This window comes from Anas acuta, chromosome 17 (genome assembly GCF_963932015.1).
Source record: "Anas acuta chromosome 17, bAnaAcu1.1, whole genome shotgun sequence".
NCBI classification, from domain to species: domain Eukaryota; kingdom Metazoa; phylum Chordata; class Aves; order Anseriformes; family Anatidae; genus Anas; species Anas acuta.
This window is the reverse complement of record NC_088995.1, coordinates 9480544-9503860: the sequence shown is the minus strand read 5'-3', so window position 1 is coordinate 9503860 and position 23317 is coordinate 9480544. Positions and strand designations below refer to the sequence as shown.

Below are 23317 nucleotides of genomic sequence, written 5' to 3'. Positions count from 1 at the left end.
GAGTGTAAGCTCAGTCCTGTGCTGGGGGAGATGCTGCAGGTAGTCTTCTAAGTCAGCTCCACTGAAATACGTTAATACAGCAGCAGTATTGGTAAGCTACACCTTTCATATCGAGTTCTACTTGAATGGGGCAAAACATCTTTATGTGCCAACTGGTAGAGACTTAACAGTGCTGTGAAATCTGTAACAGTAGACTGTTTTAGCATGATTCTAACTGGTACATTGTCTCCCTTGCTTGCTGTACTGTGTGATTGCAGTGGCAAAGAGATGTGCTATCTACTTTTCTAATAAAGGCCAGAGCGCTCCGAGTGCTGATGTAACACACTAACCTTGGTTTTGTACTGATCAGCACTCAATGGCTCAGCTTGAAATACTGAGCAGCTAACGAGTTCAAGCAAATCTGCACTCCGTCTAGACTTATTCCTAGCAGGAATTAGCCAGGTAGCGTGCTATTTTCCAGGCAAATAATACTTCCATTTTGTAACCAGTTCTTTGTGGGTCAACAGGAACTTGGGTGAGGCAGCTAGAAATGAAGACAAGCTTGACAATTAATATGACTGTGAGTTTCCTTCCCCTCAAATTGAGAATTTACTGTGACTTGATAGCAACAATTACAAGCTGATGGTGAAATACAGTAAACCGCTGGATTAAATAGTAGAACAGCTCGTGACCTGTAGAGAATTGAGCTAGCCTGGGGATCTTAATTTGTTTCAGTCGAGAAATCTAATTACAGGAATGACTGAGTTCTCAAGGAAGGCAAGGCTGTCAGCTCTGATAAATAGTTGTGCTTTAGTTGGTCTCCTGGAATCTTAAGCTCTTGCTAAGTGTAATGGCTTTTATAAATTCTGTGATCTTCTTACACTCTAAAATGTATCCAGAAGTATACTCCCTGCTGTTACGGTGTGGCTGTACCTAAACTGTGGAACAAATGCTTGCACACCAGATTATTTAACTGTTTCTTTAATGGTTAAGCCTTTCTCAGCAGGAAATAGCCCCTCTTTTAGTGGGTTACGTGGAAGACTTAATACAGTTTATGAAGTCGTAGTGTTAATCCAAGTTTGAAAAACTCGGATAAAATTGTTTGCACAAAACCTCCTTTGAAACTAAGCTTCTCACTAATTCCCACTGCTTCAATGAGACTGGGCTAGTGCTGTCATGCAGAATGGACTGTTCATGCAGAACTCACTGCACAGAGCAGTATCTGGAGACCAGCTTCTGGGCTTGAGATACTGTCAAATGGTAACTTGCTTAAGGACCTGCATAGCGTGTCTTACACACTCGTGATTTTCCTGTAAGAAACCAAGTATGAATTTCCTTTGTAATAGTTTTTGCTATTTGTCAGACTTCAGGGGGATTTTGCCCCATCTGTCAAACTCTGGGCAACTACAGGTCTGGCATCAGAGATGACAAGCACTGCCGTGCAGCCACTTTAATGTCTTGTGAGCTAGGTGGAAATGAACCTTGCAACAAATGTGTGCAGGGGCACGTGCTGATCTTGGCATCAAATTCTGGCCTGCATTCAGCTGCTCACTCTGAGCTAGCACTTGAGCTCCTTGCCACTATTGTTTGCTCCTTCACATCTTCAAATGTTGTTGGTTTCTTTTGGTATAAACACCAAGTGAAAGGGGAGGGAAGGAAGAATGCCTAAGAGCTGTTGTTGGAAGGAGCATTCTCGTGTAGCTGCTGCTGTCTGCTCTGTTGGGCCAGATGAGCTCAGGAGGAATGTGTTGCTGGGGTAAGTGCTGCTTCTTATCTACATTAAGTTGTGTTTTACAAGACTTCTATTCATCACCCCTCTTTCTAGGGATATACAATTAAATGGTAGCATAGCAGAAGAAAAAGTTCCTAAGTAGTTTTGTTGCTTGAAAAATAAAAATTATGAGTGGATAAAGCCTGTTCAAGTAGGTACTGATTTGGGGGGGTAATAGAAGAAATAGTGACTATAAGGTCCAAAATTTGATTTTGATTTGATAGCTTTTGTTGTTGTTGTTGTTGATTTTTATTTATGTATTTATTTTAGCAACTGCAATGCTGAAAACTGGCACTTAGAATGACATGGATCCCTTAGTAAGGTTACATAAAATGAGAAACGTTTTTTTTTTCTGAATAATAGTTGCTGGTTTTGCTAAGGAAACATAAAAAGCTTCTGTTCCCTCAACTATGAAACTGACAAGTACATTTTTTGTTGTCTGATGTCCACTGGCTTAGATGTGTGGACACCTTTTGTACTTGGGCACATATGATAGATATATTTAGGCAAAGCTGATTGTTAAACTGCTGCGTAGTTAGATAATGCTTGTGTGTGTGACATTTTAATTGGCAGGCTAGAACCTGCCAGGCCACTGAGAAACTTTTAGCGTGATTAAAGCAGCATGCCAGTGGATCGAATTTGCACTGAAAAAAAATGAGGCTATACAACTTGCAAATCTTAGAACAAGTAAGGACTATATGTACCAGGTTTCCATAATAAGCAGTTTGGAAAGCATGCATAAAACTTTGTGACAGGGCATATTACTTAACTGTAGAACTTATTCCCATTTTTCTTGGTCCTTCGTGCTCTAAGTGGTTTGGCTTGTCACTGTTTCCAACCTGAGTATATTTTTTTGTTGTTGTTTTACAGCATACACCAAGAGTGCTTCAATCTCATTTGTTTCCACCAGGTCAAACTGGGACGTCTTGAATCTGTGATAAAATATAATGGAACCCAGAGCTGAAAAATGCTTAACGACACCAGAGTGCTTTGTAACACTGGTGTGTAATTACGTTGTGGTTTGCAGAGTGAATTAGTACTTGCTATAGCAACCTGCAGGTGTACCAGTCTAGCTTAATGGTCTTGGGGTCTTTTTATTCTGTTACATCTTCTACTTCAACAAGCATTCAGCTTTCAAAGAATTTGTTGCTAGTATAGTTTTCTTGTTTTTCATTACTATGTATTTTCTGTGGGCATATTTCCAAAGGTAATGATAGATCCTGACTCACATTTTACTAATAAAATGCTTCAAAATTGTTAGCATACATATATTTCAGTCTAGGTCTTTTAGCGTGGAGACTTTTAGGTCTTTCAGGAAGGTAGCAAAAAACATCAGTTTTCTTCTGAACTAGAATAGATACTATAATGTTGCCAGCTTTTAAGTATTAAGTTCTTATGAACTTGAAATACAGTCAGTAAAGGGTAAGTCTTGTCTTCCTCTTATGTGTCAGAATTTAAAAATCCTGAGTCAAAATTGGAGTTTATTCAGTCATACATCCTGCATGGTTCAGTGAGTCAAGGAAAAACATCTTTTTTTTTTTTTTTTCTCTGTCTGCTGTGGTTATAATCAAGACTTAAAAAAAAAACAACACTTTGTCTAAAAAAATGTATTTCTCCTTTTCCTCCCCCTAACGGTTATAAAAGGAAAGAATTGCCAAGTCATCTGATACGTTCTTTTCCACAGTAGCGAGGTCTACAATATTATGCAGAGCCCAACTTCCCAAAGTGCTGGTTATCCAGCCAGGAAGTTAGGAGGTGTTTTGGTGGGAAGGGAAAATGGTCTCATCTACAGTAAACAGCAAACTGCTCATCAGCTAGAGTAGTTTTTTCAGTAATATATTGTGCTGAAAGGGAAGTGTTACTATAGTCTGGTAGGAGAATGAGAACATGTAAATGCTTTGTGCACTACGTGGATTTCACTCATCTTCTGAGTCAGGGCCACTCAAAATGTTAAATGTCACAGGGATTTCTGCTGGGCTCTCTGGAAAATCAGTCCTGGTGATCTCAGTAAATACTCTTGAGTATCAACAGGAGCTCTTTTTGTATGGTGTACTCAAGTGGGAATCATGCAAGTTGTTTTGGAAGAGCTTTATCTTATAGTCATAGGTTCCCTCTGCATACACCTAAAAGCTGGTGAAACACTGACTCAGAAATGTCTGACACGATTGCTTCTCCTTGAAGTCTGTTATGTGTAAGATCTGTTCTGCCTGAAAGAATTGTTTGCTCTGTCAAGAACCCTGAGAGGAACTAAGGTTTCTTAGTGTACCATAAGACCCCAAGTGATGTGGATTAATAATGCATGGAAAAACTTGCAGTAGTTTGAGTTGTAATAATTCTGATGATAGAGCTGTTTATTCAGTGAGATGAAGAAATTTTCTGATTCAAAGATGTTTAATAGAAAGTTATTGGTCACTTATGGTCTCTAAAACCATGGTGTGCATAAAAGTTATGCCAGTGATAAATAAATAATTTGGGGGAGGGTGAATGAGAGCAAGGGAGGGATAAGTTGGAGCTGATCAAGTGTGGTCATTGTTTACGTGCTTTTTGGAATCTAGAATGCTCTGTCTGCAATCAGCGTTTGTGTGTTCAAAAAAAATTGTGAACATTGCTTTCATCTTCAGCAGTTCTTTTCAATTCTGATTGTTAGGTCCTGAAAGGAGTGCTCTGAGGTCTATGAACTACTATAGCACCTGTCTGTGTATTTAACAGTTCTCCTATCTGTTTCTATGACAGCAGAAACAAGTGCCAGCCACCAGCAGTGGAAATGGGTTCAGATTGCCAGGTGGTTGTTTCCGTGAAAATTCCTGGTTTGAGAGCAGTAAAAAAGAGGACTCAATACCCTGTCAGTAGTAGAAGCTGCTCTTTTGTGCTTTGACCACCCAACTCTTAGGAGATGTTCTTGACCATATGAGTCTGGTCATCTTTACTTTCATGTAAGTCACAGGATTTAAAACATGCTTTTTGCAGCTTCTAGTATTTTAGAGGTTGCTTATCTTCATTAGATGCTTCAGGCTTTCTGCTGACAAGTGTTGTTAGCAGCTTCTTGGAGGTCAAGCTGAGATGGCTTGCAATCCGTGTGATTAAGTATGAATAATCCTTTCTCTGTTCAGCAAAGTAAGCACCTCTGTGAATCCCATTGAGGTTGCTTACTATTAAGCATGTGGTGAAGTATTTTCTTGGACAGGATGGGATTGTGCACCAGCCTTGAAGCCTTGGGAATCTGTAGCAGCCAGTGTTTTGTTCTGAAGGTAATCATGTCCCCACAACAGTAGGCACACGTGTCTACTGGCATACGTGAATGTTATGGTAATTGATGGAAAGCTAGTGAGGTGTTGCAGAGATCGATCAGAAATCTGAATGCATTTCAATTTGATCACCATCTTTGAAAGGTTTAATCTTATTTTTGCCATACCAGTGCTGCTAGCCAGAGCACTGAGTAAGCTGCTCTGCATCTGACTGGGACTGTTGGTGTTTGTGTCTTCTGCACACTCTTTCTTCACGTTAATTTTTTGCCTTTATTTCCCTAGTGCTGGATTTGAAGTGAGGGTGACTGTATCCACATAGCTGAGCTGAAGGCAGATGGACATGGACGTGAGCCTCATGGTGTTGTTAAGCCCCCCCAGCTCTGTGCTTGCACAGGGCCTAGCGGTCAGTACTCACGTAGAGAATGAGGCTGTGGGGCAGGTGCAGGGCTTGTACTGATGAAAGAGAGCAAAGGTCTTTCTGACAGGGGTTTTGAAATTTAGTAGCACACGTGGCAAAGGAAACAGTCAAGTGCATTACAGTTTGGAGCTAAGGGCCTTCCTGGGGAGGGGTTTTGTGCCCCAGGGAGCAGCCTCTCTCCGCTCTGCAATAGTGCAGGTGTATATGGGAGGGTGGCCCTGCCCGCTGCTGTCCTACAAACCAGCGGGGCAGAGCCTGCATCACGGCCATCGCCACGAGGCCGCACCACGGGACTTGCCTCTGACTGCCGGAGCTGTTCTGAAGCCCCACACACCTCTGGCCACGTCTGGGAAGGAGTCCTGCAGTGCCAGCATGCATTCATGTGCATGCCTGAGCCCTGGCAGAATAAAGGTGCTTCAGTTTCCCGAGCAGCCTTTCTGCAGGCAGTTTGCCCACAAGGCCACAGCCGCAGCGCTCAGGAGATGTGCCCTTAGCCTTCACCCTGGGTCCTGCCACCGGACTGGGGAGCCTTGCTGAGGCAAAACTCCTTTCACAGAGCGCACAGGCAGCAAGTCTCGACAGGAGCTTGCACTTTGCATGGCCGGGGGAGGTTTCTTACACAAAATGTTCCCTCTGTGGAGCAGGACAGTGCTTTCCCTGCCTGCAGCCTCCCTGCAGCACGCCCCAGCTACGGAGGGGGCAAGGCTGGCTGCCCGGGCCCGCAGCCCAATCTCACTCATGCGAGCTGCTGCCTGAGGAGTGGTTTTAGCTTTCCACTTCGGGGATTTATGGGGAACCCCCCCCCAGCAGCCTGTGGGGTTTGGTTTCTCTTCCGCCTCCGAGCGCTGGGCGTTCCTGCGGTCACTGCCCCGGGGCTGGCGTCCTGCTGCCCGCCCGGGGGGGGCAAAGCGGGGTGCGGAGCAGCCCCCCCGGGGCCAGCAGGACCCACACCCACCTTGCACCGCTGCCAGCCCCCAGCACTCACAGCCCAGGCTGCTTATTACACCCAGCCCCGTCCTAAACGCCCCCGGGGGAGGCGTCTGCGGCACCGGGGGGGGGAGGCGAGGCTGCGCCCCAGCGCCTCACCCCCGAGCTGCGGGGCTGGCCCGGCCCCGGCTCGGCTCGGCTCGGCCCGGCCCGCCCCGTGAGGATGTGACGCCGCCGGGGCCGCCCCCTCGGCGGGCGAGGCCCTAAAACCCGGCCCCGGCCGCCGCCGGGCAGCGCAGGAGCCGCGGAGCAGCGCGGCCATGCCCGCCCCCGCCGCGCCCCGCAGCCTGGCCGCCGCCGCCCCCGCCGGCAAGGCCAAGCTCACGCACCCCGGCAAGGCCATCCTGGCGGGTAAGGGGGCGAGGGGGGGGCCCGGTGGCCGCAGCTGGAAGGGAAAGGGCGGTGGGAAGAGGCCGGGGGCGTGCCCGGAGCCGCCGCTGCCAGCGTGGGCATCCGCGCCCCGCAGCGGGGCCGGGGTCTGGGGGCAGCCCCCGGGAGCCCCCCGGTGTGCGGGTGCCCCCGGCGCTGCTCCCCGCTCTCCTGCCCGTCCCCGGGGCTCCGGGCGGGTGGCGGCAGGCTGGGTGTGCTGGGTGTGCTGCCTCCTTCCCCTGCCAGGCGTCTTCTTGCGGGACGGTGCCCAGAGAGCGGGCGAGCGGCTTCCCTCTGAAACGAGCCCTCGCCTCGCCCGATCCGCACGCCCAAGGCTTTTGTGTTTCCCTGCCGGTTCCCTGCTCCCTGCGGTCCTGCCTTTGTTCCTCTGCCCAGCTGCCAGCTCCCCGCCGAGCCCCGGCCTCCCGCAGCAGGGGCTGTGGCTGCCCTCACGGCTGGGTGCCCAGAGCCCAGCCCCGGCTGCTCCCCTCCTGCCGCCCCCTGCCCCAGGTGGATGCGGGCGCTGGGGTGTGCAAAGGGCACCAAAACCTCCCTGGGTCACGTCCTGCCCTGCCGGAGGACTGGGGTGCAAGCAGGGGGCAACCGCGGCCAAAGGAGCCTCGTCCAGCAAAAAAAAAACAGTGAGGGTACAAGCTGCCGGCTCGAGCTCCGGATCTGTGCTGCCACCCCCTCGAAGCAGGGAGTTAGCTCAGCCTTGCTCTTACGCCTTTTATTCGGAGGCCTTTCAAAGACAGTTTAACCCAAGTTTAGGATGGGGAAGGACGGGCTGCTTGCTCCCACCCAAAAACCCCAGTCTCTCCCAGCTCGCTGCCCACGCGCTGTGTCGGGTTACTGCTGCCAGGACCCGTGCGTCAGGAGGCTTCGGCAGCTCCTGTGTGGGTCCCTAATCGGGGATCATCAGCTGTAGGTGGCTTAGCAGCGAGTGCAGGCTGCAGGCCTGCCCTTCCCTCGCTGGCCAGGACTCCTGCAAGCAGCTCTGCTCGTGGAGGAGCCCTCATGGGTCCACGTGAGGCTGCGGAGGTGGAAGAAGGGCCCCATTGAGATGCTAGTCCTCTCCTTGCAGGCAGCAAATCAGAGTAATTGGTTAATGGGCAGAAGTCCAGCCTTGCCTCTGTGGCATCTAATTGTGTTACAGAAGCGCAGCAGTGGCGGGGCGCCGCCGTTAACTCGCTGTGCCCCGGGCTGCTCGGGGGTGCGGTGCAGTCAGGGGGTGCCTGCACTGACCCGGGGGCATTCCCTGACCCCTGCCAGCACCATGCGTGCCCGTGCTCCAGAGCTCTGCTTTTTGGAGAGCTGGAGGCGCTCAGGCGAGACCATTCCCACTGTGCTGTGCTTCATCTGCCTGGCGCTGCCTGCGTTAAGTATCCTGCTCCTATCCTGCTCCGGGTGCACGTCTGCTACTGCACCCTGCGCAGCCCAGACCCTCTGCCATGGGTCCCTCTGCTCCCTTGCACCTCCCGGACCCGAGCAGCGTGGGTCTGGCACTTCTTAAAGGATGCCAGCGAAGCTCTTGCTGCCAAGAGTTCTTCTTCGTTGTCACCGCAGACAAACAAAAAGTTAAAAATTAATTTTACAAATGGGCCCTCCTGTGTCCAAGCAGCTGCTGTGTGCCAGGGCAGCCGTTCACCTCGCTGCGGCCACAGCGCCTGCGCCTCTGCTGAGAGCGCTGCTGGTGCCGCGTGGCCGGGACGCACGAAGGCAGCCTGCCCGTCCTGCGAGGCACTGCCTGGAGCTGGCCTCAGAGGTGCTGCGGGCACCAGCACGTGCAGTGAGGGGCACGCCAAGTGGGTGCGGGTCCCTGCTGCTGCCTCGCCTCCTGGCCCTGAGCCCATATTGCAGGGCTGTTCTGGGGTCCTGGAACCGGGTCAGCAATGTGACGTACAGCTTTGGTGTGACTTTGTCTTGCTGAAACTTGGTTAAAAGATGGGTAACTGTGCAGGCTTTGTGCTGACTGGGCATGATCTGTTCCTTTCTAACTCACATGCTGGCTGTTATCTGGTGTGAAGCTGGCATGGTTTTCCCATGGGCTGTGGCTGGTCCGATGGCCAGCTTGTGCTGTACTGCTGGGTGAGCTGCTAGCAGGGAATGCAGCCGGGTCTCCCTCCTCACAGCAAGCTTTTGTTTTCCTCGCTGCCAGCTTCCAAGCAAAGCCTTAGCCCATGGGGCTGCTTGCTCCTCCCGCGGCGCCAGGCGCTGCCGTTCCTCTCACTGAGAGCTGGCTGCAGAGCCGGCAGGAGCCAGACCCAGAGCTCTCCAAGCTCATTTTTTGGGCGCTGCAGTGCTCGAGGCCAGCCCTTAGGGGGTTTGTCAGAGCCCCCAGGTAGCAGGCAAAGCCCCGCACCCCTGCACTGCTTGTGAGAACTTTGCTCCTGGTTAGCAGCGGCTGCCTGATGAAAGGCTTTGCCTGCCCTGCCCAGAGTTAAGTACAGACTGACTCCGTTTTTAGCTGGCTTTGAAGCCTGGGGTCTGTTCCCTCCCCCGAAGAAGCCGCCTGCTGCCTGCACCGTGCCTCTGCTCGCCGCCCCTGCCTCCGTGTAATCCTGCCTCGCCAGGGAGCAGCGCTGCTGGATGCTGTCCTACGCGGCGCTTGATTTGGAAGGAGCTGGCAGTGGTCGCGGCTGCTGCTCCGTTGTTTGCTGCGAACATCGAGTGCTGCTGGGAACGGCAGCGACGTGTCCTTGGAGCGGGGCAGGAGGGAGAGGGGCTCCTGCGGGCAGGAAGGGAAGGGCACGAAGCTGCACCTTCAGCAGGGAGTCCGGGGGCAGGTAAAGAGCAAAGTAGCAACCAGAGCTTTAGTTTCCTCTTCTTTGTTTATCTCTTGATACAATCTTTCTTAGGAAGTGCTATACCTGCTGAAGAGGAGTCCAGGACTGGGTGTGAAAGCCGCTCCTTACAGGAGGCTCCTTCCTGAGAGTCCCCAGTCCACCAGGGCACTCCTGGAGGGCAGCAGTCATCCTGCCCAGGTCCTGCTTGTTCCAGCTCCTCTGCTTGCGTGTGTGGCTGCTGAGGGAGCAGGGGAGGAGGCTGACAGCCCCCCGGGCTGCAAAACTGCATCAAGGTACTCAGAGGCTGTGGTCAGAGCGAGCTGTGTGTGAGCTGGGGGTCAGCCTAGGTCTTTGGAGCATGCATCACCGAGCTGTCCGCCTGCCCGACGCTCTGCTTGCCGTTCTGCAGGGCACCATTTTCTCTGGGCTGACGTAAATGGTGGGAAAGAGCCGTCCGTCTTCCCGGCGGCACTCAGCAGCGCGAGCTGACAGCTCGGGGATGTTGCAGTGTCTCCCGTCACTGGCGGCCTCGTGCGTTGCATGCCAATGGGAGGCCTCTGCTCCTGCCCAGACAGGGAGCGGTGACCCCGCGCTCGGCCTCTGGAGTCTCCGTGTTGCCCCCCTGTCAGCAGGAGCTGATATTTTGCTGTCTGTTGTCTTGCCTGGTACAGCACAGCTCCCCTGTGCTGGCAGCTGGGGAGCAGGGACTGTCCCCAGGTCCCAGCAGTGCTCCGTCATCCATGCCCAGCTGGAGATCGTGGGGGGAAGCATCCAACAGCCCCCAGCTCTGATGTCAGCTCCCTGCTGCCTGTCTTCAGAAAGATTTTGGATGTTTAAAGGTAGCGTCTGGAGAGGGGTGGTGGAGCAGGGAGCTAGCATTTGCCCTGTGCTGCTGTCACCCCTCTGCTCACAGCTGGTGACACCAGTGTGGAGCTGGGACCTCGGGCTGCACAGGGGGTTGGTGTGAGGGCTGGTTGAGCCAGGGGCCAAGTCAGATAATGCTGTGACTGTAAGCAGGGGGAAACAGCTTCTGCCATTACGCTCACAGCCAAGGCATTTAGAATACACTATAAAATGTTTTATTACAATATTGGCCCATTCAAAGCAACTGAGTTGAATGAGCAAGTTGTGAGAGGCCGGCCTGTTGAAACATGACAGCTCCAGTGAGACTGGGGACAGGTTCCCCCCTCCCATCCCCAGGACTGCCTCCAGCGCTGTTGGCGCGGGGATGTTTGCCCACACGGGGTACAGAGGCACTGCGTGTTTGTGGTGCTGTGCGTGCCCCCGGGGCTGTAAGGCTTTCACCAGCCTGTCCATAGCCTGTCACGGTGACGAAAGTGCCCACGTGTGTGTTTACCAATGCAGATGATGAAACCCAGCGCGCCCCACTGGCCTTGCCCGTATCAGATGGGAGACCTTCCAGGGCCCCAGCACCCGGGGCAGCAGAGATGTTTTCTGAGAAGGGCTGACCTGTTGCAGGACACTTTCCCCATTCAAACAACATCATGGGTAGTCCTCGGGTAACCTGGTTTCGAGGAAGCAGCCGTGCTGAGAGCAGTCCTGCCTCTTGTCGCCGCCGCTGAAACCCACAGAGCAGCCCAGCCTCGGCCTTCCCCGAGGACGGGGCTCCCAAGGGGAGGATGTGGAGGTGTGCTGAGCGGGGTGTGCTGCAAAGGAGGTGGCCAAGCATGGCCCGTGAGGCCTGCAAGGTGCTGGTGCCACCCCAGCTGAAGCCCTCGCCTTGGGGGGAGCTGGCCCAGGCCTTGCTTTTGGGGCCCAGGTTTTGGGGCCTGGCGCTCAGGGCCCAGCTTTCCCAAGCGGGTTGCACAAGGAGGCTCAGAGCAGAGGGTGGAGCCCGCTGAACCAGTTTCCCTGCTGCACACACCGAGGGTTTCTCCACCGCCCGGTTTAACCCGGTTGTGTAAATCAGATGGCGCAGAGGGGCCGGTGCCGCGGGGCATGGCAGGGGGATTCGCTGCTGCCATTACGGGGAGCTGCAATGGGCTGCCAGGCCGTGGTTGTGATTCCTGACTTGGAGCCCTGCTGGACTTTGAATTTATTTTTTTCCCCCATCTCTGAAGGCTAACCAGGCTCAAGGGGAAGGGCACAAAGTCCCCTCATGAAGGAAGGAGCCACGGGCACAGCATGCACCAGGCGTGCGGCCTGGGCCGTGACCCTCGGCTCGCGGCATAGACCTGAGTGAGCCTCCCACAGGGGGAACGTGGGGCTCGGCTTCCCCTGGGGTACCAGGGCCTGTGCAGGGCTGAAATCCCTCTGTTCCCCACACACTGCACCAGGCGTGGGTCAGCCCTGTGCTGCCAGGGCCTCAGGGGTAACATCCTGAAAGGATCTTGTGAAGGCTGAAGGCAGGAGGAGCTTTTTGTATGGAAATCAGGTGCTTGTGTGTCTTCGTGGGAAACTGCCCTTAAAATGGAGAGGCTGGGATTGCTCTCCAGGTGCCTACTTCTCATCAGAGCCGTGCAGGCACCAGCTGGTGCTGATGCTGCAGGACCAAGGAGCAAAGCACGTCACCACAGCCCCCAGTGCCTGCCTGGCTCCCAGAAAGGGCGGTGGATGCCAGCTGGGGCTTGGTGGGGTCTGACAGTGCTGGGGGCTTCCCTCAAGGCCCCAGGACACAGCCAGCTGCGTCCTCCTGCCCCCAGCACCCATCCTGTGGGACAGGCTGGTGACAGTGCTGCTGGTGTCCCCAGGGCCCCCGAGGAGCTGCTTGCTCATGGTGCACAGGGACCCCAGCATTGTCATGAGCTGTGCGTGCTCATGCCCGAGCCACAGGGCAGTGCCCTTCTGCTGTCCCCAAAAACCCTTTTCTCCTTCCTGCCAAGTCCCCGTGGCAGTGTCCAAGAGCTGTGGCCCAACACTGGCCTCACCCATCCAAAAAGTGAATTATATTTATTCTGGGGAAGTAATGCCAAGCGTGTTTTTGACAGCGGGTGCCCTCCTCTGCCTTTCCACCGGGTCTGGGTGTGCTGGCAGTGCCTGCGGGCTCAGTGCAGGCAGGGAGCGAGCCCTGGCACTGGCAGAGCCCCCCTCGATGCATCCCTGAAGGACGTCCTTGTCCTCTCTCCATCTCATCTAGCTAATGGCTGAGAGCCTTGGCTGTCGCGGGCCCGCTTGCTCTTTCACCTCCTGAGCGGTCGCTGCTGCTGGTGCTGACTCCGCAGTGTTGCAAGAGCTGCAGCGGCCGGTTAAAGTCCGGGTAAACAGGTTGCAGGGCCCTCTGCACCCCCGGCGAGGGAGGGCGTGTTGGAAGGACCCAGTGCTGGGCTGGCTTGCAGGGGATGGGGTGATTTATTTGCATAGAATAAGGTTTCTGCTGGAATAAAACAGCGTGGGGAGACAAAGCTGAGGCAGCAGGGCAGGACCTCTGCTTGGCTTGCCTGCCTGGCTGGCTCATGTTGCTCTGCAGGCAGAGGAAAGGAGGAAAAAGCTGCCCAAAGCTCAGAGTTCCCACGCTGTCCTGGCATGCCAGAGCTGTGTGTCCTGTCCCAAAACAGCCGGGGTGCTGCAGAGGCTCTGTGGTGCCTGGGCATGGCCCCCCCAGCAGCATCCCTCCCTGCTGCCTCTGCTTGCTTTGTCTGCCCTGCCCGCGGGCGCTGCTGTTCCCTGGGCTGTGGTTTGTTTCGGGTGCTTCCCTGCTCTGGGAGCTGCCAGGGCAGCAGCTGGCAACGGGGGAACGAGCGGGAGCAAATATTGACAGCTCGTGAAACATCCGCAGTGTGGCAGCGGTGGGGAGCAGCGTGGTGCTCGGCGTGCCGGGGCTGCTGCTCTCGCATCACTGCTCTCAGAGAGCCAGGAGGAGAACAAGAGGCCCCTGTGTGTGCTGGGGCTGGCCCCGTGTCCCCTGTGAGGGATGATGCTCTTGGCCCCCTGCATCACTCTGAAAAGTCCTTTGGGATGGCCCCCAGTGGGGCCGTTGCCCTCTGCTTTCAGAAGGCTGAGTCTGAGATAGGGCAGCGCTGCTGCGGGTGCTGCCAGCTGGGATGCCAGGGGCTGACAAGAGGGGTTTGTGCTGGCTGAGAGGGGGCTGTGGGTGCCAGGGCCCCGCAGGTTTCGCCCTGCAGTGGTGGCAGCTGCTGGCTTCAGTGCCTGTCTGCTGGGAGAGGAATTGAGACACTGCTTTTGGAAATGTGCTCTGCTTTGGCACCCACGCTGGGAGCTGGCACAGCATGACCAGCATGTACCCAGCGCTTTGGCACCCTCCCGGTGCTGGTGCCGAGCTCCCATCCTGCCAGCTCGGGCTTCCCAGCACCCCCAGGCACTGCTGCAGCCAAGGAGCAGCCTCTGTCCCCTATCAGCGTCGCCTTGCTGGGCACGTTGGAGTGCTGATAAGTCGAGCCGTGCTCTGCTGTGCAGCACGGGGGCCGCGTGTTTTGCTGCAGACCGGAATAACCCCACTGCCTGCCTCACCCTGCTCCTGCCCCGGGGGGCCAGTCCCTGCTGGGGACACCCTGTGGCACCAACCAGGGCCATGCTGGTGAGGCTGCGTGCTGGGGAGCCCAAATGCTGCTGGAGGAGGCGAGATGCAAGAGCTGTTTGCCAGGAGCAGGCGCCAGCATGCAGCGAAACTGGGATTAAACCCCCTCAGGCGGTGTGAATCCCCCGGGCTTGGTGCTGCTGCTCCCAAAGCTCTGGGTGCACAGGATGGTGATGGTGCCCGAGGTGCTGGTGTGGCCTTGGGCAGCGCAGTGCAGCAGGCACGTCCTCAGCCCCTGTAATCAGCACGCGGCAGCTTCTTCCGCATGGGCCCTGGCAGGGCAGCCGGAGGGGGTTGATTATAATTGTGCCTCTGTGCCGGCACCGCGCTGTCTGCAAGTGGGCTCCCGCTGCTGCTGAGCTGCTGGAGAGGGACGTGAGGAGGTTGTGGGGTGAGCTCCGTGCCTCGCAATAGGGGCAGGGGTTTGGATGGGGCATGCGTGGTGCCGTTTGGCTGTGTTGGGTTTGTAAATGGCACCTCCTCGCCTCCAGGCTGCAGCCGGTTGGTGAGGGAGCAGTGGTTTCACAGAGCACCAAAACAGGCGGTTTCCAAAGGAAAATGCTCGCTCGCTGCATGTTTCTGGTAACCTGGCCCTTCCTGGTCAGACAGCCACCATGTCCACGGGGTCCGGGGCCAGGACGGTGCTGCTGCAGCCCAGATTTCCCCTCCTGTCTTCCAGGTGGCCTCGCCGGAGGGATCGAGATCTGCATTACATTCCCCACCGAGTATGTGAAGACGCAGCTGCAGCTGGACGAGAAGGCCAACCCGCCCCGCTACAAGGGCATCGGTGAGGGGCCGGGCCTGGAGGCTCCGGGGGGGCAGCGAGCAGGTCTGGGGGGGTGAGCACCGGGACCCTTGGCACGTCGGGTGGCGGTGACACCGCTGTGCTCTGCCCCAGGGGACTGTGTGAAGCAGACCGTCCGTGACCATGGCATCCGGGGGCTGTACCGGGGCCTCAGCTCGCTGGTGTACGGCTCCATCCCCAAGGCCGCCGTGAGGTAGGTGTCCCCTGCGCCACGGGGGGGTCCCTGGGCTGTGCTCAGTGGCGTTTTCACAGCAGCAAAGCGGGGTTGGCTTTGGGCTCAGCATCCCCCTGTCCCTTGGTGGGGTGTGTGGGGCACCCCCGGGGTTGTCACCGCGGCCTCTCCGCAGGTTCGGCATGTTCGAGTTCCTCAGCAACCAGATGAGAGACGAGAAGGGCCGGCTGGACAGCACGCGGGGCCTCATCTGCGGGCTGGGTGCCGGCGTGGCCGAGGCGGTGGTGGTGGTGTGCCCCATGGAGACCGTCAAGGTGGGGGGCAGACAGGGGGTCCTGGCTCTTGTCTCCTCCCCGGAGGAGCCCCTGGCCTCCTGGCCTTGGCCGGCACCAACGCGCCGTCTCCCCGCAGGTGAAGTTTATCCACGACCAGTGCTCCCCCAAGCCGAAATACCGCGGCTTCTTCCACGGCGTCAGGGAGATCGTTCGGGAACAGGGTGAGTCACGGGGAAGCAGTGTCAGGGGACCTGGCCACCCCCGTGCTGTGGGGACGGGCAGAGGCTGGGACCTGTGGCTTGGAGGAGGCCAGCGCCAAGGCCTGGTCTGTACCGGAGGCTGTGGAGCTGCATGGGGCCCCCTCGGGGTGGGTTTGGGACGAGGCTGGTGCTCCTCTCCAACACCTTCCCTCACCGCAGGGCTGAAGGGGACCTACCAGGGCTTAACCGCGACCGTCCTCAAGCAAGGATCCAACCAGGCCATCCGCTTCTTCGTCATGACGTCCCTCAAGAACTGGTACAAAGGTACCGTGTCCCCGTGCCCCCCCAGTGCCACCCCGGCTCAGCCCCTTGTGATGGGGCACGATGAAAGCCAGGGGAAGGGCGTCCTGGCTGTCGGGGGCTGAAGGGCCCTGGTGCTGAAGCATCTCCTCACCTGCCCTCTGTCAGCCAAACCTGGTGGCCTTCTCTGTGAGCTGAGCTTGGTCACCACTTCTCAACCTCTCCTCCTCTCCAGGGGATGATCCCAACAAAGTCATCAACCCCTTCGTCACAGGGGTGTTTGGAGCCCTCGCAGGAGCTGCGAGCGTCTTCGGCAACACCCCCTTGGACGTGGTGAAGACCAGGATGCAGGTATGGCACAAAGATACCCCATGCTCACTGTTCCCACCTGTCAGTTCCTCCTGACTCACTCCAGCTCTGCATCGCCCCTAAATCCCTCCCAGGTGCCCTGACTCCAGTATCTGACCCTTCTTTCTACTCCCCGCAGGGGCTGGAAGCGCACAAGTACAAGAGCACCTGGGACTGCGCCTACCAGATCATGAAATACGAGGGACCCCTGGCGTAAGCCCTCCTGCGGGTGTGGGATTGGGGCTGGAGATGGGTGGGAGCGAGGTCAGCCCGAGCTGGGGGACAGGCCTGGGTGAGGGGGGTGAGGTTTGACCCAGCTGCAGGAGGACAAGGGCAATGAGGGCACTTGTGGGGCATCCCCTTGGCTCCCACCCACCACCCTCTCCGTCCCCGGCAGGTTCTACAAGGGCACGGTGCCTCGCCTGGGCCGCGTCTGCCTCGACGTGGCCATTGTCTTCGTCATCTACGACGAGGTGGTCAAGTTCCTCAACAAGGTGTGGAAAACAGACTGAGCGGCGCGGGCCGGGGTGGCCGCACGCCTCCGCCACCACCGCGAGGCCGCAGCTGGAGAGCGATGACCAAGGCCGGAGCTGCCGCCGCCGCCAAGGGCCCAAGTCTCCCGCACGTGTCTGCGGGCCGGGATCACCACCCGGCCTTCCCGTCCCCCCTCCCTCTGCCAACCCAGCAGCCTTTATTTATAGGAACAATCCGTGGAGCCGTTTAAATTATTGGTTGTGCGTGAACACGGCCGGGGAGGCGGGGGAAGCTGCACCCCCACGCCCCAGGCTGTGCCTGCCCGGAGCACGGTGGCTTTGTGTCCCAGCGGGATGCGCCAGCCCCATTCCCCGGCTGGGATGAACCCAGTGCCACCTCCTCGTGGCCCCTGGTTCTGCACCCCGGCAGCCAGCAGCTGCAGCCCCTCAAGCTGCCGGCTGCTTGGGACCAGCTCTTTTTGGGGCTGCTGAGAGCCACCTGCGAGCCGTGCCGGTGTGATGCCCCAGCGCCACCCTTGGGGTGCACCGTGCTCCCAGGCTGCTCGGGGTGCAGCACCTCACCCCAGGTACCCCTCATCCCGGGGTGCTGAGCAGGCACCACCCAGAGTCGCCCAGGCCCTTGATCCCCCTTATCCGGGGGACAGGACCGGGGCGAGCCGGGTGCCCCCTCCACTTGCGGTTTACAGTTGAGACGCGTGCGAGAGACGGGGCGGGGAGGCGCAGCCCCCGTCTGAGACTTGGCCCCTTGGCACATCCCCTCGGCTGGGGGCAACCTCCGATGCAAAACCCTTCTTCCACATTCCCCCCCTGCCCTCCCGCCGCCTCCCGTTCCGCTCCCCGAGGCGGCCCCATAGGTGACCCCGTAGCTTTCGGAGCTTCACCCCGACCCGTCACTAACACCCGCGCCGCAGCCTTGCCCTGCCCCGCGCCGGGGCTCGGCCCCTCCGCGTTCGTGCCAAAACTTTCCCCGGGGGAGCGGGCGCGGGGCTCGAGCTGCCCTCCCCTTGTCGTGTTGTCAGCCCCGAGCACAGCCTTAACACTAGCGCGGGAGGGCCAAGGAGGAAAGAGGAAAGCCTGGGAGCGATTCCCCTGGGGCTTTCTGCTTTGAAGCCAGTGAGGTTTGTTTTTTTTTTTTATTGTTATTATTATTATTCTGTTTTACATTCGCAATTTGAATAAAATCGGTCTGGCTTTAGCGGCTGCGGTGGTGTGCGGGCAGTGCTGTGCAGGGTGGCCCTGGCGGGGTGAGTGCAGGGTGCGCCCCGTGGTGCTGCGGTCATGGGGGCTGCTGCTGCTGCGGCATTGTTCGGGTCCCAGCCTCACTGGGGGTACCCGGGGCGCTGGGTGGAGCAGGTGCTGCACCCCGAATCTCCTGGGTCTTGCGCTGGGCTGAGATAAATCCCCAGGGCATCGCTGCTCTGCCTCCCCCAGCCAAGGAGAGCCCTGAACCCTGCTCTGGGCTTTCTGCAAGCGTGGGGGCGATGCCTGGGGATGCCAGTACCACTTTTGCCCATCGTGTGCAGGTGCCCGAGGTCCTGGGGGTGGCAGGGAGCCTGGCAAGGTGGCAGCGTGATGGTCACAGGGCTGTGCCACCACCTCAGCATGGCTGGGGGCTTCATCAGTGCCAGGATGGGGGCTGCGGGAGGGGAGCAGGGCTGTAGCAAGCCCTTCCTTCCCTATGCTTTGCATCACCCCCGTTGGGGCTGGGGCTTGTGCCGTGGCATCCTCACACCCACCCGCACAGCCCGGAGCCGGGGCGCTGGAGCAGAACGAGACGTGCTTGATCCCCGCGTCCAGCCGAGGGGCGGCGCAGCCCAGCTCCCCCCCCGGGGGGACAGCCGGCCCCAGCGGGACCCGCGGGGACAGGGACACTGCGGGGCAGCATGCGAGGGCTGCTGCTGTGCGGGGGGTGGCTGCTGGCCGCCAGCTACGTGCTGGGCGGCTGCCGGCACCGCTGCTGCCCGGGCAGGAACAACGCCTGCTGGGCCCCGGGCACCCACCGGGCTCGCTGCTACTGCGACTCCTACTGCGAGAGGACGGGCGACTGCTGCCAGGACTACCAGGCCTCGTGCCGCCGCGCCGGTGAGTGTGGGGATGGGGAGAGGGGGTCAGGCTCAGCCCCTCAGCTGCAGGCTTGTGGGGCTGACCCCTCGGGATTCTTGGGTACAGCTCGGGCTGGCCCCAGGCTGGCAGGGGACGGGCGATGCCTCTCGTTAGCGCAGCCGGTAACGATGGGTGACAGCAGAGTGGTCACCAGCAGGTAGCTCTTAGTGGGGACAGCAGCAAGGAGCCCCCAGCCCGGGTGGCTGTGCGTGCTGGCAGGTTTTTGCCATTGGAGCAATGTCCTGTTCTCCACTTTTTCCCCACTGGGGCATTCCGGCTGCTCCCTGTGCAGTGACGGAGCCTGCAGCCGAAAATAACGGGGTGATGCTGCCCCCACAACGCCCGCAGTGACCCTTTGGGCCAGCAGCACGCCTGCCACCGCTGCGTGGGGACACGGGACCCAGGGCTGGGGCTGTGCTGGGATGCACAGAGCTGAGGGACACGGCCCTGGGACAATCGCAGCCGTCAGCCTTCCCTAATCTCCGCGGAGATTAGTGGGGTCCCAGCTCAGCTCGATGCAGCAGCACGAGAATAAAAGCCTCCGGAAGCGGCACACAATGCTGCTGGGTGGGGGGATGAGCCACGGGGGGGTCCCACTTTCCCGTTTGCAGCTTCTCCCCTTTGTCCTTTACACTATTTAAGCTTTTTTCTCCCTCTTTTCCCTCCACCCTGCCTCGCAGCGGTGGGCTGCGTGGTGGGACCCTGGGGACCCTGGAGCAGCTGCAGCTCCCCATGTGGGGTCGGCAGCAGGGGCCGCAGCCGCCAGGTCACCGTCCCACCCCGGCACGGCGGGGAGCCCTGCCCCGACCTCAAGCAGCGCCGCGGGTGCCTGGGGGATGACCCAACTTGTGGGGCCGCCAAAGGTAAGGTGTACCCCCTTCCAGACCCACACACCATGATGTTTGTCCCCGCTGCCCACACCGGGGCAGCTGTGACCCCGCTGCTTCCGTGCCAGGGGTGGCCAAGGTGCTCCCCGACTCCTTCAGCCGGGACTTCAGGGATCCCTGGAGAAGAGCCGGGCTGCAGAGGCCGGAGGAGGCTCCCAGGTAGGTGCAGGGCAGCGTCCTGGTGGCCCCTTGGCACCCCAAACTGTGGCCCCTTTGCACAGCCCCTCCAAAGCTACGGACCCCGTGCATCCTGCTGGGAGCTGTGGCCTCTGTGCACGCTCCCTGCACCCAAAACTTGCCCCCTTCACAGCCCCAAACCCCATGACCCATTTGCAGCCCCCCAAAACCGATCGCCCCTTTGCACCGCCCCCCCCAAACCCCACTGCCCTTCCCACCCCCTGCACAACCCCGACCCCTAGACACCCCCAACCTGCCCACCGAGCACACCCTGCAGCATCCCCCCCCGGCCCTCCAACCGATGTTATTTCTCCTGTCTCCCCCCTCCCCGCCAGCTCCCCCCTCCCCAGCTCCTGCGGCTTTTTCCGCCTGATGCAGGTGGCGGCCGCCTGCCAGGGGCAGCCCTGGAGCCGCCAGCTGCAGCGGGACCGGCGCGTGTGCGTCCAGTGCTGGGGGGACACACACCACGGCCACCCCCGCTGCGACGGGCACGGGCTGCAAGGAGCCAGGTAGGTGGCACTACGCCTCCCCGAGGGGCGTCCCCCCCCTAAAAACCCAAGAGCAGCTCCCGCAGCACCTCGCTTTGATTCTCACAGCAGCAACCTGTGCCCGATTTCCCTTCCAGGACATTCTGGGTGGCCGCCTCCGTGTTGGGGTGTCAGGGCTCCTGGGTGCGGGAGGCGCTGCAGGACGGCTGCACCTGCCCCTCGCCAGCACTTGTCTTTGTGTAGCCCCCCCCCGGGAAGGTGAGCCGAAACTCCCCTCCCTTCTGATTTGAAAAAGCGGGGAAATGAAACAGGAACGTCCCCGCCCTGCTTTAATTTCAGCCCTCCGCACGCTTGCTGCCTGCCTGCGGTGAGGGGAGGCAGCTCCTCTGCCATTGCCACTGCTAAAAAACGAGGGAACTGCTCAGCCCGCAGCCCAGTGACTAACACGGGAGGAGCGGAGGCTGACTCCAGCAGGAGGTGGGAGGACACGGCAGCGCTGTCCTGCCCCGCTGCCACACCAGCAGCAGCAACGAGCCCCCGAGCAGGCATTGGGGAGCACGCAGGGCGGCAGGCAGCGTGCTTCCACCCCGACCAGCGTGGTTTTGGGGCGTCGTTAACCTGACTGCAGCGAAACGTCAAGGGCATCTCGGCTGCTGCGTGTGGTTTGTGGAGCGAGATTAAAGCTCGGCGTGGAAAGCAAGGCGAGGCTCTGGCGATGCTGTTTGTGCAGGACGCTGTCCCCGCGGGGCTGCCCACGCTCACTGCCTGCCACGTGTCAGCCCACAGCCGCCCCCCATCCCGTTCCCTTACCTGCGGGACCCCCACCCCGTCCCTGCCCTACACACTGGGCGCTGGTACTGCAGAGCTCACCTTTATTCAGCCAAGTGCCAGCGCCCAGGGTGCTCTGAAATGTCCCGTATCCCCCGGGAGAACGGGCTGGTGGATCGTGGCCATGGGACAGGGCTCCCAGAGGAACCATCCCCACCCTGCAGCAGGCAGGGGCTGAAGGTATCACGGTGCCCATCGCCGGGCGAGCAGCTTGTCCCCGTCCCCGTCCCCGTCCCCATTCCCACCATGGGGGCAGCTGCCCCGCGCCGCCCCGCTGCCCGCAGCACCCTCACGTGCCCAGCTCCCGGCGGAGTTTGATGATTTCCAGGAGGAGCTTCTCCTTCTCCAGCAGGATCTTCTCCTTCTGCAGCTGCAGGGTCTCCTTCTGCAGCTCCAGGATCTCCGTGTGCAGCTGGCTCTGCTTCTCCGACACCTCCCGGGCTGTGTGGCCGCAGCCCCGCGGCCCCAGCAGGGGCTCGGCCGGTGCCGTCGGGCTGCCTGCATGGAGCAAAGGAAGGAGTTAGAGCAGGAGAGGAGGCAGAGCCCGGGCAATCGCTGCCTCCTGTGCTTTCTCTCCCTCCTGCAGTGCCCTTTCCATCACTGAGGTGAGCCGGGCTGTCTGTGATGGGGATGGAGGCACAGCCGTGTGCTGGGGACAGGCTGGGGGTGCTGTGTGCAGCCCCTGTGAGCCTCCAAAAGCTCAAACCTGCAGGATTCAGCCTGCCCCTGAGCTACCTCCGCATGCTGCCGTGATGGGTCCAGGGCGGAGCAGGGCAGGATGCGGCCCCTGTGCGGCACAGACGTGGCACTGGCAGGGGGAGAGGCCGGGAAAAGGCACATTTTGGGCAGATGGGCCGTGGCAGAGGAGACCCCAACAGCTGGAGCATCGCTCAGCAGCACAGCTCCTGCCTGGACTGGAGCTGGCAGCCAGCCTGGCTGCAGAGCTGCGTGGGTTTGGGGAGCTCACCCCGCCGGGGCTGAGCATCCTGGAGACTTCGGAAACGGGGCTGGGAGCTTCGGTGCGGGGCTGGCTGACCCCGGGTAGGGTCGGGTGGGCACGGGGGAAGAGGCAGAAGGTTAGGCAGAAAGGCGGGCACCTCACCGTTCTCCTGGGAGGCCGGGGGGCCAGGGCTGTCCCCGCTCTGCGCCATGGGGCTCGCCGTCACACCGAGGCACGGCCACGCCAGCGCCGGGCTCAGCGGGCACTTGATCCGGGGGGGCTCGGGGGAGCTGGACAGCAGCACCGGGGCCGTGCCCTGCAGCGAGGCGGGACCGGGGGCTGCCGTGCCGGGGGGCAGCAGTCTCTTCTCCACGCCGGGCTGCGGGCCTGCCGGCAGCAAGCTCTGCTTGGAGTCGGGCTCTGCACTGGGGGTGCCAAGGAAGCCATCGGGAGCGGGGCCGGGGGTGCCGGTGGCACAGAGCATCCCGCGGGCCGGGGCAGCGGCACCGCTCTGGCCGTGCAGCAGCAAGTCCGGGGCGACCTCCAGCATCCCCCCGGCCACGCAGAGGGGCGCGGGTGGCCCCGGCGGGACCCCGGCTGCCGTCACCCTGAAGGACGACCCCGAGAGCAGCGGGTCGGGCAGCGGCGGGCTGGGCTTGTTGAAGAGGGCGAAGATGTTGTGGAAGAGCTTCTCCTGGGGCCGCTGGCGGAGCAGCGGGTGCTTCTCCATGGCCAGCTCCTTGCGGGCGTCGATGACCATGTTGTGCCACTTCTTGCGGATCTCGTCGGGCGTGCGCTGCACCAGGGGGCTCAGCGAGTTGACGGCGGCCGCGATCTCCTCCCAGGCCCGCTGCCGGTCCAGCGTGTTCTTGTAGCGGCCGCTCTTGGGGATGAGGATGTCCTTGCGCAGGCTGAACTCCTCCAGGATGAGGAATTTCTCCTCCTCGGAGAACTTGATGCGCTTGGGCTTGGCCGCGCTCATGCTGCCCCCGCGCCGGCCGAGCAGGGGGCGGCTCGGGGGGCTCCGGGGGGCTCGGGGGGGCCCCGCCGACCCCGACCCCGGCCCCCCCGCTGCCGGCAGCCGCCGGGGGGCACCCAGCGGGGCCGCGCCGTCACCCGGCCGGAGCCGCGCCCGGGGCCGTGCCCGTGCCCGGGGCCGCCCCCGGCCGCCCCCGCCGCTCACCTTCCTCCGGGGCCGCGCCGAGCGCTGCGGGAAGCGGATGTGGCCGCATCCTGTTCCGCGCCGGGGC

At 59.4% G+C, this 23317-nt stretch overlaps 3 protein-coding genes across 4 annotated transcripts; 2 read left to right on the top strand and 1 right to left on the bottom strand.

The window, feature by feature from the left end:
- The first annotated feature begins 1692 nt into the window (after nt 1-1692).
- On the top strand, nt 1693-17844 carry SLC25A1 (solute carrier family 25 member 1). 2 transcript variants are annotated; one of them, XM_068654422.1, is made up of 9 exons: nt 1693-1735; nt 14730-14837; nt 14949-15048; nt 15203-15341; nt 15439-15523; nt 15722-15826; nt 16038-16153; nt 16290-16363; nt 16548-17844. In XM_068654422.1, the coding sequence occupies exons 1-9, from the start codon at nt 1708-1710 to the stop codon at nt 16660-16662; spliced, it is 870 nt and encodes a 289-aa protein (XP_068510523.1). In that variant the 5' UTR covers nt 1693-1707; the 3' UTR covers nt 16663-17844. The 2 variants fall into 2 exon arrangements, with proteins under 2 accessions (XP_068510523.1, XP_068510522.1); XM_068654421.1 differs by lacking the exon at nt 1693-1735 and adding an exon at nt 6593-6751.
- A 445-nt stretch (nt 17845-18289) lies between these two features.
- On the top strand, nt 18290-20999 carry LOC137841484 (somatomedin-B and thrombospondin type-1 domain-containing protein-like). Its single transcript, XM_068654428.1, has 6 exons — nt 18290-18726; nt 19428-19617; nt 19677-19793; nt 20147-20320; nt 20437-20557; nt 20639-20999. Exons 1-5 carry the CDS (start codon nt 18528-18530, stop codon nt 20540-20542), a joined length of 786 nt encoding a protein of 261 aa, XP_068510529.1. The 5' UTR covers nt 18290-18527; the 3' UTR covers nt 20543-20557; nt 20639-20999.
- Nucleotides 21000-21154: 155 nt separating this feature from the next.
- Nucleotides 21155-23297, bottom strand: LOC137841476 (myb-related transcription factor, partner of profilin-like). Its single transcript, XM_068654414.1, has 2 exons — nt 22230-23297; nt 21155-21625 (listed from the first exon to the last, which is right to left on the bottom strand). The coding sequence occupies exons 1-2, from the start codon at nt 23047-23049 to the stop codon at nt 21417-21419; spliced, it is 1029 nt and encodes a 342-aa protein (XP_068510515.1). The 5' UTR covers nt 23050-23297; the 3' UTR covers nt 21155-21416.
- Nucleotides 23298-23317: the final 20 nt, after the last annotated feature.

Coding starts and splice junctions, on each gene's coding strand:
- LOC137841476 (XM_068654414.1), bottom strand. CDS start 23,049: ATGAGCGCGGCCAAGCCCAAGCGCATCAAGTTCTCCGAGGAGGAGAAA. Junction 21,626..22,229: donor CCCGGCCTCCCAGGAGAACG/GTGAGGTGCCCG, acceptor TGCTCCATGCAG/GCAGCCCGACGGCACCGGCC.
- SLC25A1 (XM_068654421.1), top strand. CDS start 6,661: ATGCCCGCCCCCGCCGCGCCCCGCAGCCTGGCCGCCGCCGCCCCCGCC. Junction 6,752..14,729: donor CGGCAAGGCCATCCTGGCGG/GTAAGGGGGCGA, acceptor CCTGTCTTCCAG/GTGGCCTCGCCGGAGGGATC. Junction 15,524..15,721: donor GGAGATCGTTCGGGAACAGG/GTGAGTCACGGG, acceptor CCCTCACCGCAG/GGCTGAAGGGGACCTACCAG.
- LOC137841484 (XM_068654428.1), top strand. CDS start 18,528: ATGCGAGGGCTGCTGCTGTGCGGGGGGTGGCTGCTGGCCGCCAGCTAC. Junction 18,727..19,427: donor GGCCTCGTGCCGCCGCGCCG/GTGAGTGTGGGG, acceptor CCTGCCTCGCAG/CGGTGGGCTGCGTGGTGGGA. Junction 19,618..19,676: donor GGGGCCGCCAAAGGTAAGGT/GTACCCCCTTCC, acceptor ACACCGGGGCAG/CTGTGACCCCGCTGCTTCCG.